At 40.8% G+C, this 16,208-nt stretch overlaps 1 protein-coding gene across 2 annotated transcripts in view; it reads left to right on the top strand.

Moving 5' to 3' along the window:
- dnah5 (dynein, axonemal, heavy chain 5) overlaps positions 1–16,208 on the top strand; it is a 352,727-nt gene that overhangs the window by 284,591 nt on the left and 51,928 nt on the right. For both annotated transcript variants that reach the window (XM_072575131.1, XM_072575132.1), the window contains 2 exons: positions 2,165–2,481; positions 10,127–10,282. In XM_072575131.1, coding sequence (XP_072431232.1) covers positions 2,165–2,481; positions 10,127–10,282 — 473 coding nt within the window. The remainder of the gene's footprint in view (positions 1–2,164; positions 2,482–10,126; positions 10,283–16,208) is intronic.

A 16,208-nucleotide genomic window follows, 5' to 3' on the forward strand; every position in this document is an offset into this window, starting at 1 on the left:
TGCTGGAGACATGAGTTGAAAAATGTGGTGCTGGAAAAACACAGCAGGCGAGGCAGCATCCGAGGAGCAGGAGAATCGACGTTTCGGGTATACCCGAAACGTCGATTCTCCTGCTTCTCGGATGCTGCCTAGCCTGCTGTGTTTTTCCAGCACCACATTTTTCAACTCATGTCTCTAAAATAGTCAAGCAACTAATCATAGCCCTCACAAAGGAAGAGTAATTGTCCAGTGAATGAATGAACACCAAGCATGAAATAACTCCAGTCACCTCCTTAAGTCATTACTAGAACAACAGCTGAAGTTATTTTCTTGTTGTTTCTTTGAAATGAATTACTCTGCAATAGGCTATTTATAAATTCCCTTGGGAATCATAAGGATAGTTTTAACATTAAAAAAAAACATATAACCAATGCTTAATAAAGTATTAAAGAAAAGGTATTTAGACCTAGATGTGAAATTTAATTAGCTTCAGGAAATACCATCCTGCGCCCTGAACAAAATAGATTGCTTACAGCTCAAAGTACTAAGAGTAGGAAAAGCTGTAGTTAACCTTACACTTTATAACTAACTTCGTAACAAAAATCAATATTATAAATATTACAGGAACTAGTTGGAACTAACTGTCTTTTGTATTTTTGTGCACATAATTAGGATAGTGGGCAATGTATGAGTAATAACTGAATTTCATAAAGACAGCGCATGAGATGCCCTTTCTACAAATAAAGCCAGCCTGATAGGCCTGAAGGAGTACAGCAGTAAACTTTGGAATATGAATGAACAGGATGCATCAAAAGATCCCAAAGCCTAGAGATTATACAGTCTGTTAAACAATGTGAAATCATGGGAAGCTGAGGCTAGTCAAACGGGTGTCTGTCATTGATTAGGTGTTTTACTGGATTGGATGGATGGATTAGGAAGGAAGCACTATAGTTACATTGTATATAATCATCGTTATACAGAAATGTATAAAAATACTGCTTTTTACTGTACATGTTAAAGTGTGTGATTGACCTACCTTCTGATCTGAGCCAAAGATTAAGCGAATAATTGAGTTTGCATTTCAAGGCCAATTCAGGGAAGTTCCTTTGGCCCTCTCCCTGCTTTAACCAGTTTCTGCATGAATAAACATCCACCTGTCTGCCTTCCAAGTCTTCATTCCCTAACAGGGAAAAATGCTCCTACAGGATCCTGTAGGAACTATCTTTTAAAAAGTCTTTGGATTAATTCCTTCACTTTAAGAATGTGTCTTGCAGATTGTTGTGTTCGGATCAATGCAGTTGCTCTCTAACTGCACCTACAGGTTTATTGTCAGAGAAAACATGAAACCAAAGCCTTCCCAACTCCTCAAGTGAATGTAAAAGAGCCCATACCACTATTTTGATGACGAGCACAGGAGTTATCGCTGGATTATCATCGCGTCATAGAATTTTGCAAAACAGAAGGAGCCCTTTTGACCCATCATGTCCGTATTGGCTCCTGAAAGAACTCCCAGCTTGTCCCACTCTCTAGCCCTATCTCCATAGCCCTCTAACTTAATCACTTTTAAATATATATCCAGCTCTCTTTTCAAACCTCCTATGGAATCCACCTCCACCACTCTCCCAAGCAGGATATTCCAAATTCTAACAACATTCTGAGTAAAGAAGTTTCTCCTCATCTTACTCCTAGCTCGCCTGCTGACAGTCTTGAAATTGTGATTCCTAGTTACTGACATACCAACTTGTGGAAACAGAATATCCTTCTTTACTCTGTCAAAATTGCTCATAATTTTGGACACCTTGGTAAGGTCACCACTTAATCTTCTCTGCTCCAAGGAGTATAAGCCCAGTCTCTTGAATCTTTCCTTGTATCCAAAATCCTTCATACCTGGTATCATTCTAGTAAATCTTCTTTGAACTCATATCCCTTCATTGGCATTGTTATAGCAAGAACTCATCATTATCAGATATTTTGGGATGTACTGAAGTAATGAAAGATGCTTTTTTGTATCATTTTGGTGCTGATGTTCGCTTCACATCTATAACCCTTCTTCCCTCTACTAAAGTATTTTACACACTGTTGCTTTCCTCTCTTGGAAGTGCAAAAGAACTCTGAAGTTATTAACGTGCTTTGAGATATTAAGCAAAGAGCCTGAACTGCTAATGTTTTTGATTTGTTGTTTCAGGTGATGTACTGTTGGCAACTGCCTTTTTATCATATTCAGGGCCATTTAATCAAGAGTTCCGTAATTTGCTTTTGAGGGATTGGGAGAAAGAAATGAATACTCGTAAGATTCCCTTTGCCAGCAACTTGAACCTTACAGAAATGCTAATTGACATTCCTACAATTGGTGAATGGAACCTACAAGGTTTGCCTAATGACGAGTTGTCGATCCAGAATGGGATCATTGTTACGAAAGCAGCTCGTTACCCATTGCTGGTTGATCCACAAAACCAGAGCAAGATATGGATAAAGAACAAAGAGGTTAAGAATGAACTTCAGGTATTCTAATGTTCTTTTTTTCTTGTATATGACCAATTCATTTACCACATGTGGTTTATCTATCTATATCATTAAACGTTTTATAACTGGTGCATGTCTAGCATGGTGTAATGTGTGTGGAGCATGTTATTTTTACTTAATTGGCAAATTCACAAAAGCAATTGATTGAAAATCGCCCACAATTCGCCATGTTGCAAAAAAATCCAATTCTTCATAAAGTAAACCAGCTATATTCCTTATCAAGAGAATTCAAGCTCACATTGATTATGCACCTTTCAGTATCTTTACTACTAAAATTAATTCAAAGGCTAGTGGAATGTTAGCTTTTAACTCAAAGGGCTGAATCAGTAAAGAAACATCTGTAATTAAAAGATCCTAAGAAATAGGAGCAGAATTAGGCCAGTTGACCCATTGTGTCTGGTCTGCTATTAGATGGCTGAAATGTTTCTCAACACCACTCTCCTGCCTTCTCCCCATAACCTTTGATCTCCTTACTAACTGAAAGTTTATCCATCTCTGTCTTAAATACATTCAATGACTTTGCCTCCACAGCCCTCTGTGGCAATGAGTTCCACAGATTCATCGTTCTCTGGAGAAATTTCTCCTCATCTCTGTTCTAAATGCTCGTCCCTTCACCCTGAAGCTGTGCCCGAGAGGCCTAGTCTCTCTGACTAGTACATTTTGTCCAGGCCTCTTAGTATTCTGTAAATTTCAAACAGATTCATTCTTCTAAACTCCAACAGGTACAGACCCAGAGTCCTCAACCATCCCTCATATGCCAAGCGCTTCATCCCCAAGATTATCCTTGTGAACCTCCAAGGCAAGCACATTCTTCCTTGTATATGGGGTCCAAAACTGCTCACATGCAAGTGCAGTCTGACCAGAGAGAGGTTTTAGCCTCAGCAGTACTTCCCTACTCTTATATTTTACCCCTCTCAAAATAAATTACGAACATTGCATTTGCCTTCCAAACTGGTGACTGAAGCTGCAAGCTAATCTTAAGAGAATCCTGAATAAGGATTCCTAAGACCCTTTATACTTCATATTTCCAAAGCCTTTCACCAATTATAAAAAAATCTTTGCCTTTTCTTTCTAGCAGGGTACATGAGCTCACACTTGCCTGCATTGTATTCCATCTGCTACATCTTTACCCATTCTTTAGCCTATCTAAGTCCTTCTGCAGCCTCCCTGATTCCTCAGGACTACCTGTCTCTCCACCTATCATTGTGACATCAGCAAACTTAACAACAATGCCCTCAGTTCCTTTGTCCAGATTGTTAATGTATAACATGAATAGTTGTTGTCCCAACACTGACCCCAAGGGAAGTGTAATAGCCACCAGTTGCCATCCTGAAAAAGACTCCTTTATTCCCACTCTCTGCCTTCTGTCAGTCAGCCAATCTTCTGTCTATGCCAATACCTCGTTGTTAATACCATGGACTGTTATCTTATTTCACAGCCTGATGTGCAAGGCCTTCTAGAAATTGAAATATATTATGTCCACTGGCTCTCCCTTGTTTAACTTACTTGTTATCTCCTCAAAGAATTCAAACAGATTTGGCAGTTGGCAGTTATGACCTCCCCTTGACACAAGCTGGGTTGGCAGTGCTGCTCGTTGGATGCTGCCTGAACTGCTGTGCTCTTCCAGCACCACTAATCCAGTCCTATTTTATCATCCACTCTCAAGTACACCATATTCTCATCCCTAATAATGGACTGTTAAATCTTACCAACGAATAAAGTTAGGTTAACCAGCCTATAATTTCCCATCTTCTGCTTCACTTTTTAAACGTATTATGGGGGACTTGTAATTTGCATATAAATTGAACAAATCAAATTAATAACAATACTGTTGAGGAGAAATTCTTGAAGTATCTATGGGATGATTGTTTTGGATCAATATGTTGAGGAACCAACTAGAGAACAGCCTGTCCTAGACTGGGTATTTTGTAATGAAAAAGGAATAATTGATAATCTAGTTATGTGAGGCCCCTTGGTGTTGAGTAACCATAATAATTCTGAGCCTAGGTTCCTGAATCTAAATAGAGGAAACTACAATGGTATGAAGTGTAAGTCGGCTACGATAGATTGGGAAATGTAACTTGGGGGTGATGTATTGAAATGGATAGAAAATTGATTGACAGGCACAAAACAAACAGTAGGAGTAAACCTGTCTTTTCCGAATGGTAGCCAGTAACTAGTGATGTATTGCAGAGTTCAATGCTAGGTCCCCAGCTATTCACAATATATATTAATGATTAGATTTTGGAGATAAATGTAATTTGCAGCTAACACAAAGGCAGGTAGGAGGGTGATTAGTGTGAAGGATGCAGACATGCTTCAGTGTGATTTAAATATGCTGAGAGTGGGCAAATGCATGGCAGATGCAGTTTAATGTGTATAAATGTGACAGTATTCACTTTGGTAACATAAACAAGAAGGAATATTATTATCTTAATGGCTATAAATTGAGAGGGGAATGCATAACAAGGCCTGGATGTCCTTGTACACCAGTCACTGAAGATAAACGTGCAGGTACAGTAGGTGGTAAGAAAAGCAATGGTATGTTGGCCTCCATAGTGAGAGGGTTTGAGTATAGGAACCGAGATATCTTGCTGCAATTATAGGAACCAGCCAGGTGGTAGGTGAGCACTTTGGAGAGAGTGACTATAATTCAGTTACGGTTTAGTTTAACGATAGAATGGATAGGTACATGCCACAGGGCAAGAGTTATAGATGGGGAAGGGCAATTATAATGCGATTAAGCAAGACTTAGGAGGCATAGAATGGAGCAGCAAAATGCAGGGGATGGGGGACAATCGAAATGTGGAGCTGGTGTAAGGAACAGTTATTTCGTGTCTTTGATAGGTATATTCCTGTCAGGCAAGGAGGAAGTGATAAGGTAACGGAATCGTGGTTTACTAAAGAAATTGTATCTCTTGTCAGCTGGAAGAAGAAGGCTTATATGATGTTGAAGCGAGATGGTTCAGATGAGGCGATGGAGAGTTACAGAGTAGCTATGAAGGATTTAAAGAGAGTGTTAAGAAGAGTAAGGAGGGGACATGAGCAGTCTTTAGCAGGTAGAATAAAGGAGGACCCAAAAGCTTTCTATAGATATGTGAGGAATAAAAGGATGAAGAAGGTGGAACCTGTGGAGGTCGGAAAGGTGCTAAACAAATATTTCTCATCTGTTTTCACTTAGGAAAAGGAGAATATTGCAGAGAGAAGACGGAGATATGGGCTATTAGACTTGAAAGGTTTGAGGTTAGTAAGGAGGAGGTATTACCAATTATAGAAGGTGTGAAAGTAGATTAATCCCCTGGACCAGATGGGATTTCTCCAAGAATTATCTGGGAAGCTAGGAAGGAGATAGCTGAGCCTTTGGCCTTGATCTTTGAGTCATCATTGTCTACAGATTTAGTACCAGAGGACTGGGAGGATTGCAAATGTTGTGCCCTTGATCAAGGTGGGGGCGGGGGGGGGGGGGGGTGGAGGAGATGACCCAGGTAATTATAGACCAGTGAGCCTTACATCTGTTGTAGGAAAAGTTTTAGAAAGGATTATAAGAGATAGGATTTATAATCATCTAGCAAGCAACAATTTAATTGGAAATATCAACGTGGATTTGTCAAGGGCAGGTCATGTCTCACAAACCACATTGAGTATTTTGAGAAAGTGACCAAGCATGTGGATGAGGGTAGGGCAGTTGATGTGGTGTACATGGACTTTGATAAGGTTCCAACTGGTAGGCTAATGGAGAAAATGGAGAGGCATGGGATTGAAGGTGATTTAGCAGTTTGGATTAGAAACTGGCTTTCTGTAAAAAGGCAATGAGTGGTGGTTGATGGAAAATATTCAGGCTGGAGTCCGGTTACTAGTGGTATGCCACAAGGATCTGTTTTGGGACCACTGTTGTTTGTCATTTTTATAAATGACTTGGATGCAGGCATAAGTGGATGGGTTAGTGAATTTGCAAAGTTGGTGAAGTGGTGGACAGTGTGGAAGAATGTTGCAGATTGCAGGGGGACTTGGATAAACTGCAGAATTGGGCTGAAAGGTAGAAAATTGAGTTCAATGCAGATAAATGTGAGGTGATTCACTTTGGGAAGAATAACAGGAGGGCAGAATACTGGGTCAATGGAAAGATTTCTTGTTTGTGTGGATGTGCAGAGGGATCTTGGTGTCCATGTACATAGATCCCTGAAAGTTGCCACCAGGTTGATAGTGCCTTTAATCAGGCATACAGTGTGTTAGGTTTTATTAGTAGAGGGATTGAGTTCCGGAGCCATGATGTCATGCTGCAACTGTACAAAATGCTAATGCAGCCTCACTTGGACTATTCTGGTTATCCCATTACAGGAAGGATGTGGAAGCAGTGGAAAAGGTGCAGAGGAGATTTACCAGGATGTTGCCTGGTCTGAAGAGAAGGTCTTATGAGGAAATGCTGAGGGATTTGGGTCTGTTCTCATTGAAGAGAAGAAGGTTAAGAGGTGATTTAATAGAGATATACAAGATGATCAGAGGATTAGATAGGGTGGACAGTGAGATTCTTTTTTCTAGGTTGATGACATCTGCTTGTACACAGGGGCATAGCTGCAAATTGAGGGATGATAGATTTAAGACAGATGTTAGAGACAGGCTCTTCACTCAGAGAGTGGTAAGGGTGTGGAATGCCCTGCCTGCCAATGTAGTTAACTCAGCCACATCAGGGGCATTTAAACAGTCCTTGGATAAGCATGTGGATGATGACGGGGTAGTGTAGGGTGATGGGCTTAGATTAGTTCACATCGAGAGCCAAAAGACCTGTTCTGCGCTGTATTGTTCTATGTTCTATATATATAGAGCCTTGGCGAGTCTATACCGAGAATGTTGTGTATGGTTTTGGTCTCTTTATGTGAGGAAGGATGTTCTTGCTATTGAGGGAGTGCAGGGTTTACCAAACTGCTTCCTCAGATGGTGGGATTGCATTATGGGTGAGGTTATCCATTAGGATTATATTTGCTGTCATTCAGAAGAATGATTGGGATCTCATAGAAGCTATAAAATTCTAACAGGACTGGACAGGATAAATCAGGAAGGATGTTCTTGATGGCAGGGGAGTCCAAAATCAGGGGTCAAAGTCTCAGGATATGGAGTAAACCATTTAGGACTGAGATGAGGAAAAGTTTTTTTCACTCAGAGAGTGGTGAGCCTGTAGAATGATTTGAATGAATTAATGATTTGATTTATTATTGTCACATGTACTAAGATACAGGGTCTTTAATTATGTTGGCTGCTTAATCGAGGCAGTGAGAATTGTAGACAGAGTCAGTGGAAGAAAGGCCAGTTTCCATGATGGACTGGGTTTCGTTCACAACTCTATAGTTTCTTGCCATCTTGGGCAGAGCAGTTGCCATTCCCAGCTGTGACTCATTCAGATAGAATGCTTTCTATAAAAATTGGTAAGAGTCATTGTGGACATGCCAAATTCCCTTAGACTTCTGAGGAAGTAGAGGTGTTGGCATGCTTTCTTGGATTGTAGCTTCAACATGGATGCATTTCCTCTTAGGAACCTGAAGCTCTTGACCACCTCTACTTTAGCACCATTGATACAGAAAAGGTCCATGTCCTCCATTATCATTCACTCCCACTGAAAGCAGTTGAGCCAAAATATTCTATGATTTTGAGAAAAAAATTGAATATAGCACATAGGGCCAAAGAGATCAAAGGATATGGGGGGGAAAGCGGGCATGGCCTATTGAGTTGGATGATAAGCCAAGATCATAATGAAGGTGGAATAGGCTTAAAGGGTTGAATAGCCTACTCCAGCTCCTATTTTCTATGTTATCTTACAACTGTCTCTGTCCTGAGCCCTGGAAGACCATGTGTTACATATAGTTCTGGCAACAGAAAGGATGTATTATTTTGGAGAAGGTGTAACTCAGATTCACCAGAATGATACCAGCATTAAACAGGTTAAACTATGAGGTAGATTGCATAGACTACGCTGTATTCCCTTTAATATTGGAGATTAAGGATTAATATAACTGTGATTTTTAAAACAATTAAAGGTTAGGCATTGTAGATGGAAACAATTTATTTGGATAGGAAATTCCAGAACAAGCAGGCATTACCTTAAAATGAAAACCATCAAGTTCACAGATTTAATGTCAAAAATGCACAATGAAGAAGTCTGATTCCCCTGATCGCTGTCAAAGTTCACAATACATTTAATGAAAGAAAACTAGCCTTTGAGTTAATTTGAAATTCATGTGTGTGACAATTGTGAAGCAAGTATTTCAATTTCTGAATTTGTTAGACTCGTAAGGAAATTAAACATCTTTGTTTTCTCTTTAAATTTTGTTGTTCCAGAGCTTTTGTTTACTGCATTGCCTGGGCACAGTTGCTCCACCAAAATTGTACAGGCACCATTGCAGGGAGTTCTGACTTTCTGCCTCATCATTTATATGACAGAAAATTAAACAAGCTCTCTTATCACTATGTGATTCACCCTGCGAAATTCCTTTACTTCACTCAATTGCTCCAGTACTACCAGATGTATTCCAACAGTATGTTTATAGCAATAGCAAAAAAGAAGGAAATACTTAGCCAATTCAATGACATCTGGACGTAATTGATCTTTTGATTCAGCCATTTCATCAGTTCTGATGCAAGGTCCCCAGTTAAACTTTTAACGTGTCAGCCTTGTCTTTCCATCATTTGCAGTGTTATTTCAGATTTCCATCAACTGTAACTTTCCTTTAAATTCTTCAAACATATAGCGTATCATCATATACTGCAGTTTTTGCATCACTTCTTATACATCAGGTTGATTTCAATGATGCATTAGAGCAGAACTTTCTTGAACTGCAATTATGGTACCTTTGGTTGAGGTTTTCCCAAAAGTTGGAATATTTGGTTCAGACATTAAACATCGAATAATGAAGGGTCACAATCTACACCATTGGCAACCCTTCTCTTTCTAAGGACATAAATTCACCAATACCTTTCCATCATAAAAAGGTTCTAAAATACTTTACTGTAAGAATTTTCTATTGCAAATGCACTCACTAAATCTATAAACTAAATTATATCATTATCCCTGGATTTTTCCTTGTTTTGTGCCTCAGAGTAGGAATTTCAGTATACCTTTACATGTTCATAATATCATCATAATCATAAACTGTGACGCAAGGGCATAAATGATATCATATTCCATATTAACTGGGGTAACCTGAAGCATGACACACTATTGCGAACATGCTGCTGTGTTTAACTTAATAGGATAATGTTAGTCCAGACATGGATATGCCTGAAGAATGTATTGTCTGAATAGGATAATAAAAATCTGTTGGAAAATTCAATACTATAATATCCACACCTTGTTTATGTTAAGGGGGACTAACGAGCATGGCCGATTCAGGTGAAATACTATGCAGGAGGTAAAATCCTATCATGCATGATTGGAGCAAGTCCCTGTGAATGCGCCTAGTGAGTTAGTATTTTGACTCCAAGTATCTACGTATTCACAACTGTAGTCCAGGTGAACACGGAATGCACAGAAATTTGTTAGAGTGTATGAAAAGTTATTGATGTACAATACTTGAAAACTAAATTTAAAATACACACAGTGTGGTTTAATACACTTCTGATGTTATATTTTTAGATTACTTCCTTAAACCACAAATACTTCAGAAACCACCTAGAGGATAGTCTATCTCTTGGCAGACCACTGCTTATTGAAGATGTGGGAGAGGAGTTGGATCCAGCACTGGATAATGTTTTGGAGAAAAATTTCATCAAAACAGGTTCCATGTACAAGGTAAGCTGATATAGCTCTTAGATTTCAATACCTACTAGAGAAGGTGCAAAACTTGACTACTCTTGGGAAATAAGGCTGGGCAGGTGACTGAGGTGTCAGTGGGGGAGCAGTTTGGGGCAAGTGACCATAACTCTATTAGATTTAAAATAGTGATGGAAAAGGATAGACCAGATCTAAAAGTTGAAGTTCTAAATTGGAGAAAGGCCAATTTTGACGGTATTAGGCAAGAATTTTCGAAAGCTGATTGGATGCAGATGTTTGCAGGTGATGGGACGGCTGGAAAATGGGAAGCCTTCGGAGATGAGATAATGAATAAAGTATATTCCTGTTAGGGTGAAAGGGAAGGCTAGCTGTAGGGAATGCTGGATGACTAAAGACATTGAGGGTTTAGTTAAGGAAAAGAAGGAAGCATATGTCAGGTATAGACAGGATGGATCAAGTGAATCCTTAGAAGACTATAAAGGCAGTAGGAGTATACTTAAGAGGGAAATCAAGAGGGCAAAAAGGACATGTGATAGCTTTGGCAAATAGGGTTAAGGAGAATCCAAAGAGTTTTTACAAATACATTAAGGCCAAAGGGGTAACTAGGGAGAGAATACGGCCCCTGAAAGATCAGCAAAGTGGCCTTTGTGTGGAGCCGCAGTAGATGGGGGAGATACTAAACAAGTATTTTGCATCAGTATTTACTGTGGAGAAGCACATGGAAGATATACAATGTAGGGAAATAGATGGTGACATCGTGAAAAGTGTCCATATGACAGAGGAGGAAGTGCTGCATGTCTTGAAACGCATAAAGTTGAATAACTCCCCAGGACCTGATCAGGTGTAGAACTCTGTGGGAAGCTAGGGAAGTGATTGCTGGACCCCTTACTGAGATATTTGTATCATCAATAGTCACAGGTGAGGTGCTGGAAGACTGGAGGTTGACTAACGTGGTGCCACTGTTTAAGAAGGGTGGTAAAGACAAACCAGGGAACTATAGACCAGTGAGCCTGATGTCGGTTGTGGGCATGTTGTTGGAAGGAATCCTGAGGGACAGGATGTACATGTATTTGGAAAGGCAAGGACTGATTCAGATAGTCAACATGGCTTTGTGCATGGGAAATCATATCTCATAAACTTGATTGAGTTTTTTGAAGAAGTAACAAAGGGGATTGATGAGGGCAGACCGGTAGATGTGATCTACATGGACTTCAGTAAGGCTTTCGACAAGCTTCCCCATGGGAGACTGGTTAGATTAGATTAGATTAGATTAGATTACTTACAGTGTGGAAACAGGCCCTTCGGCCCAACAAGTCCACACCGCCCCGCCGAAGCGTAACCCACCCATACCCCTACATCTACATCTACATCTACATCTACATCTACCCCTTACCTAACACTATGGGCAATTTAGCATAGCCAATTCACCTGACCTGCACATTTTTGGACTGTGGGAGGAAACCGGAGCACCCGGAGGAAACCCACGCAGACACGGGGAGAACGTGCAAACTCCACACAGTCAGTCGCCTGAGGCGGGAAATGAACCCGGGTCTCCGGCGCTGTGAGGAAGCAGTGCTAACCACTGTGCCACCGTGCCGCCCACTATGCGTTAGCAAGGTTAGATCTCATGGAATACAGGGAGAATTAGCCCATTTGGATACAGAACTGGCTCAAAGGTAGAAGGCAGCGGGTGATGGTAGAGGGTTGTTTTTCTGACTGGAGGCCTGTGACCAGTGGACTGCCACAAGGATCGGTGCTGGGTCCACTACGTTGTGTCATTTATATAAATGATTTGGATGTGAACGTAGGAGGTATAGTTAGTAAGTTTACAGATGACACCAAAGTGCACAGTGAAGAAGATTACCTCAGCTTACAATGAGATCTTGACCAGATGGGTCAATGGGCTGAGGAGTGGCAAATGGAGTTTAATTTAGATAAATGCGAGGTGCTGCATTTTTAGAAAGCAAATCTTAGCAGGACTTATACACTTAATGGTAACGTCCTGGTGAGTGCTGCTGAACAAAGAGACCTTGGAGTGTAGTTTCATAGCTCCTTGAAAGTAGAGTCACAGGTAGATAGGATCATGAAGAAGGCGTTTGGTATGCTTTCCTTTATTGGTCAGAGTATTGAGTACAGGTGTTGGGAGGTCATGTAACGGCTGTGGAGGATGTTGGTTAGGCCACTGTTGGAATATTGTGTGCAATTCTGGTCTCCTTCCAATTGGAAAGATGTTGTGAAACTTGAAAGGGCTCAGAAAAGATTTACAGGATGTTGCCAAGGTTGGAGGATTTGAGCGATAGGGAGAGGTTGAATAGTCTGGGACTGTTTTCCCTGGAGCGTTGGAGGCTGAGGGGTGACCTTATAGAGGTTTACAAAATCATGAGGGACATGGATAGGATGAATAGACAAAGTAGTTTTCCTGGGGTGGGGGAGTCCAGAACTAGAGGGCATAGGTTCAGGGTGAGAGGGGAAAGATATAAAAGGGACCTGAGGGGCAATGTTTTTATGCAGAGGATGATACGTGTATGGAATGAGCTGCCAGATGAAGTGGTGGAGGCTGGTACAATTGCAACATTTAAAAGGCATTTGGATGGGTATATGAATAGGAAGGGTTAGGAGGGTATGGGCTGGGTAAGTGGGACTGTGTTAAGTTGAGATATCTGGTCGGCATGGACGAGTGGGCCCGAAGGGTCTGTTGCCATGCTGTACATCTCTATGACTCTATACATAGCAAAAATGAGCCATCAGATGGAGTTTCTCATTCAAGTCAACATTGTTATCTGGACTAAAATTTGGATTTTTGTGACATGTATCTATGAATATTTATGTTCTTGTGTATTATTTTACAATCTCTACTTGTACTTTTTCCATGCACTTTCACATGTAATTATAGGAGATGCAAAATACTGCTTCCATGGATGCTGTAGCAAAATCCAAAATCATTCAGAGCTTAGTAGGAATAACTTTAAAAGCTGGTTATATTGCCATGTTATTCTTTTGGTCCATGCTCAATATCTCGTCAAATGAATAGTCTGGGTCGCAATGTTCTTACTAATTTGCACCAGTGTATGGTCCACAAAACAAGATGTCCACAATCTGAGGAAAGGAACACCATCTTTGGGCCCTGATCCTGAGGACTAGGAGAAAGATAGCGATTTTTCAATGCATTCTGCTTAAGTCTATCCTTTGGAATATAGACTAAATTGGTATCCAATATTTTTGTAATGTGGCTAAATGACTTGATTTCTATGTGCATATCTTAGGTTTCCAAACTGAAAATTGAAAGTGTAAAATGCAAGTAAGTGACTAACAGCAGTGTTAAGAGGTTTTCAAATTTCGGATTGTCTGTGGCTGGATTTTGCACTCTTTCTGTTCCTGTGTATTCATAAAAAATATTTTTCACAAAAAAAAATTGGGCTAAATTTTCTCAGGAATTGGCGAGGGGTCAAATTGCAAGGAGGCCTAAACTCCCAATACTTATTTCACCACCCAGCTCATTATATTCTCCAACTCGTCATAGGTGGGAGTACTCACCAGTAATGGGATATCCTGGGATTCCTAGTGCCAGCATAATGTTTGAAGCTAGCCATGTACCTGGTCACGAGCTGGTAGTCTGGAGTTGCCCTTCATCGTGGATATAGTTACACAGCAACCAAAAGCCAACACCTCTCAGGCATGTAGGTGGCATAGCTGACAATTCATTTCCCATACATTCTCATAACTAGTGCATTTAAGAACCAAGGCATAAGCTTACCTGTCCTTAGCCTCATCCCACCAGACTAAGGGAGTGCTACCTTTCCATCCATGGGAGGAAGTGACGACTGCAGATGCAGAGTTGAGAATGCGGTGCTAGAAAAGTACAGCCAGTCAGGCAGCATCCCAGAAGCAGGAGAGTTGACATTTCAAGCATAAGGTCTTCATCAGGAATGCCCATTGTAGCCAAAAATCTGTTCAATATGGCACCATCATATACTGGAAAGCCTTCAAACATTTCAGGACAGCCACCTTTATTCAGAACAGCACTATCAAATAAAAAACAAATAGAAGCTGCATTTGTCTCTGGGAACAGACAGGTTTTGGCTTGTTGTATTTGACACTGCTGCTCTCTATCATTGGAGAAGTTGATGTTCCTCCTACTTAATCTCCTCATCTTTCTCCTTAGAAGACTGCTGTTGCTTTCCAGCTCTTCAAAGTCCATCACATCCTCTTTCTTTGCCCACTCCAGTTGTGCAGAGCACAGTATGCTAAGGTTATACTGCTGATTGTGTCTGGGTGTGATGCAAGGCACACACACCCTGTGGCCCCTCTAAATCCTCCAACTCCAGACTGAACCAAACATTGTAACTTCATCTTCAGCAGTCCTGTCATTTGCTCCTCCATGGCCCAGGTGGACCAATAGGCTGCGCTGTATATACGCTTGGCCTCAAATGGTGGATTGTATAATGGAGTCATCAGCTGTGGTTGCAGAGGGTAGCTTTTGTCTCTCAGTTACCATCCTCGGAAGGATCTGACCCTTGATATGGAGCAGGAGCATGAGTCATCTCAGGAATATAGGCATCATGACAACTCCCAGGATACCTGGTACAGGATTCCAAAATTTAATAACTTGTGATCACAGATGACTCACAAGTTGATGGACTTGGAGCCTTATCCATTGATAATGATGACTGCACTATAATATGCCCTTTTCAATGCGATGTGTATAACTGTGTCAGATGTCCTGCTCCTTGGGGAAACCAGCTTTCTTGTCAAAGCCTACTGTTTAGGCTGCAGCACTGACTTCATCATGGGCTCAGGCAATGAGATGAAACAGAGTGATCTGGCACAAATTGCATTGGGCACAGCCTTCATCCATTTGTTTGAGAATTTGGAGATCTCATGTTGGTTCCCACCAGGATAGGATGGCCATCCACCCATTCAAGACCCAAGTCCCACTTTGGTAGTTGGCGTACTCCTGAAATGAAGTTGTGGGACATCAGCAGTCTGCGGCATCAATGTTCCTGGAGGAAATGACATTGATGATGAAGACTTTCCAAAGCTCTTGCGTATCCTGAGTGGCCCTTGAGCTGTGCCTCTTCACAAGGAGACTATTCAATAGAGGTTGCTGCAGGCATTGGACTTGCTGGTGCATCTGCTCCTCCTCCATTACTGTGCACCATGGTTGCAGCACAACAGGAACACAAAACTCATACACACATTGGTCATGCTCCCACTGAACCTATGTAGAGAACGTAAGGAACAGAACAAGTTCTTTGTATGATGAGCCATCAGCTTTTACATAATCAAGATTACAAGTGACCGTCATTTGCACCCCACACAGTTGTACACTGCTTGCATTTCTCATGCAGGATGCTATGATTACTGATGACTTCAACTGTGAAGAGTGCCCCCTGAAGAGCCTCACATCACTCACCAGTAGATCCCATGTGCTCAGCAGAAAAAAACTGACTGCACCCCACTCTGGTTGGTTGTATGTTGCATTTCACATTTCTGGGTCTTAAGATTATAGAAAGGAATGCAGGTTGCATTTGACACTGAGAGTCTCAGCTTCAGCCTTGTAATCACTGATCCCTCCAAAGATCCCGCGGCCCCATTATCTGTTCATTTAGCTCTAAGATTGTGTGCACTTATTACATTGTGTTTGCTTATTAAGTATTGCATTTACACTCAATAGCAATTAATTGACTGAAAAGCACATTGGAATATCCTGAGGGTGTGAGAGGTTCTATCTTTTTCTTTGTCTTAACAGGAACAATGCTTTTATTCCTAAAAAGTATATTTTATTAATACACAGAAATAGAAAAGAGAAAAAATATAACAACCCCTGTAAAGGCAATTGGAAATATGAAGATTTCTCATGGTCCAGTGATTAGCTCCCATTTCTTTTAGGCTTTGGGAACTCCAGTTTGGAAAATGCCAGTGTGTGTACAGAAATCAAGCAATT

The sequence above is a fragment of the Chiloscyllium punctatum genome, chromosome 8 (assembly GCF_047496795.1).
Source record: "Chiloscyllium punctatum isolate Juve2018m chromosome 8, sChiPun1.3, whole genome shotgun sequence".
NCBI lineage: Eukaryota > Metazoa > Chordata > Chondrichthyes > Orectolobiformes > Hemiscylliidae > Chiloscyllium > Chiloscyllium punctatum.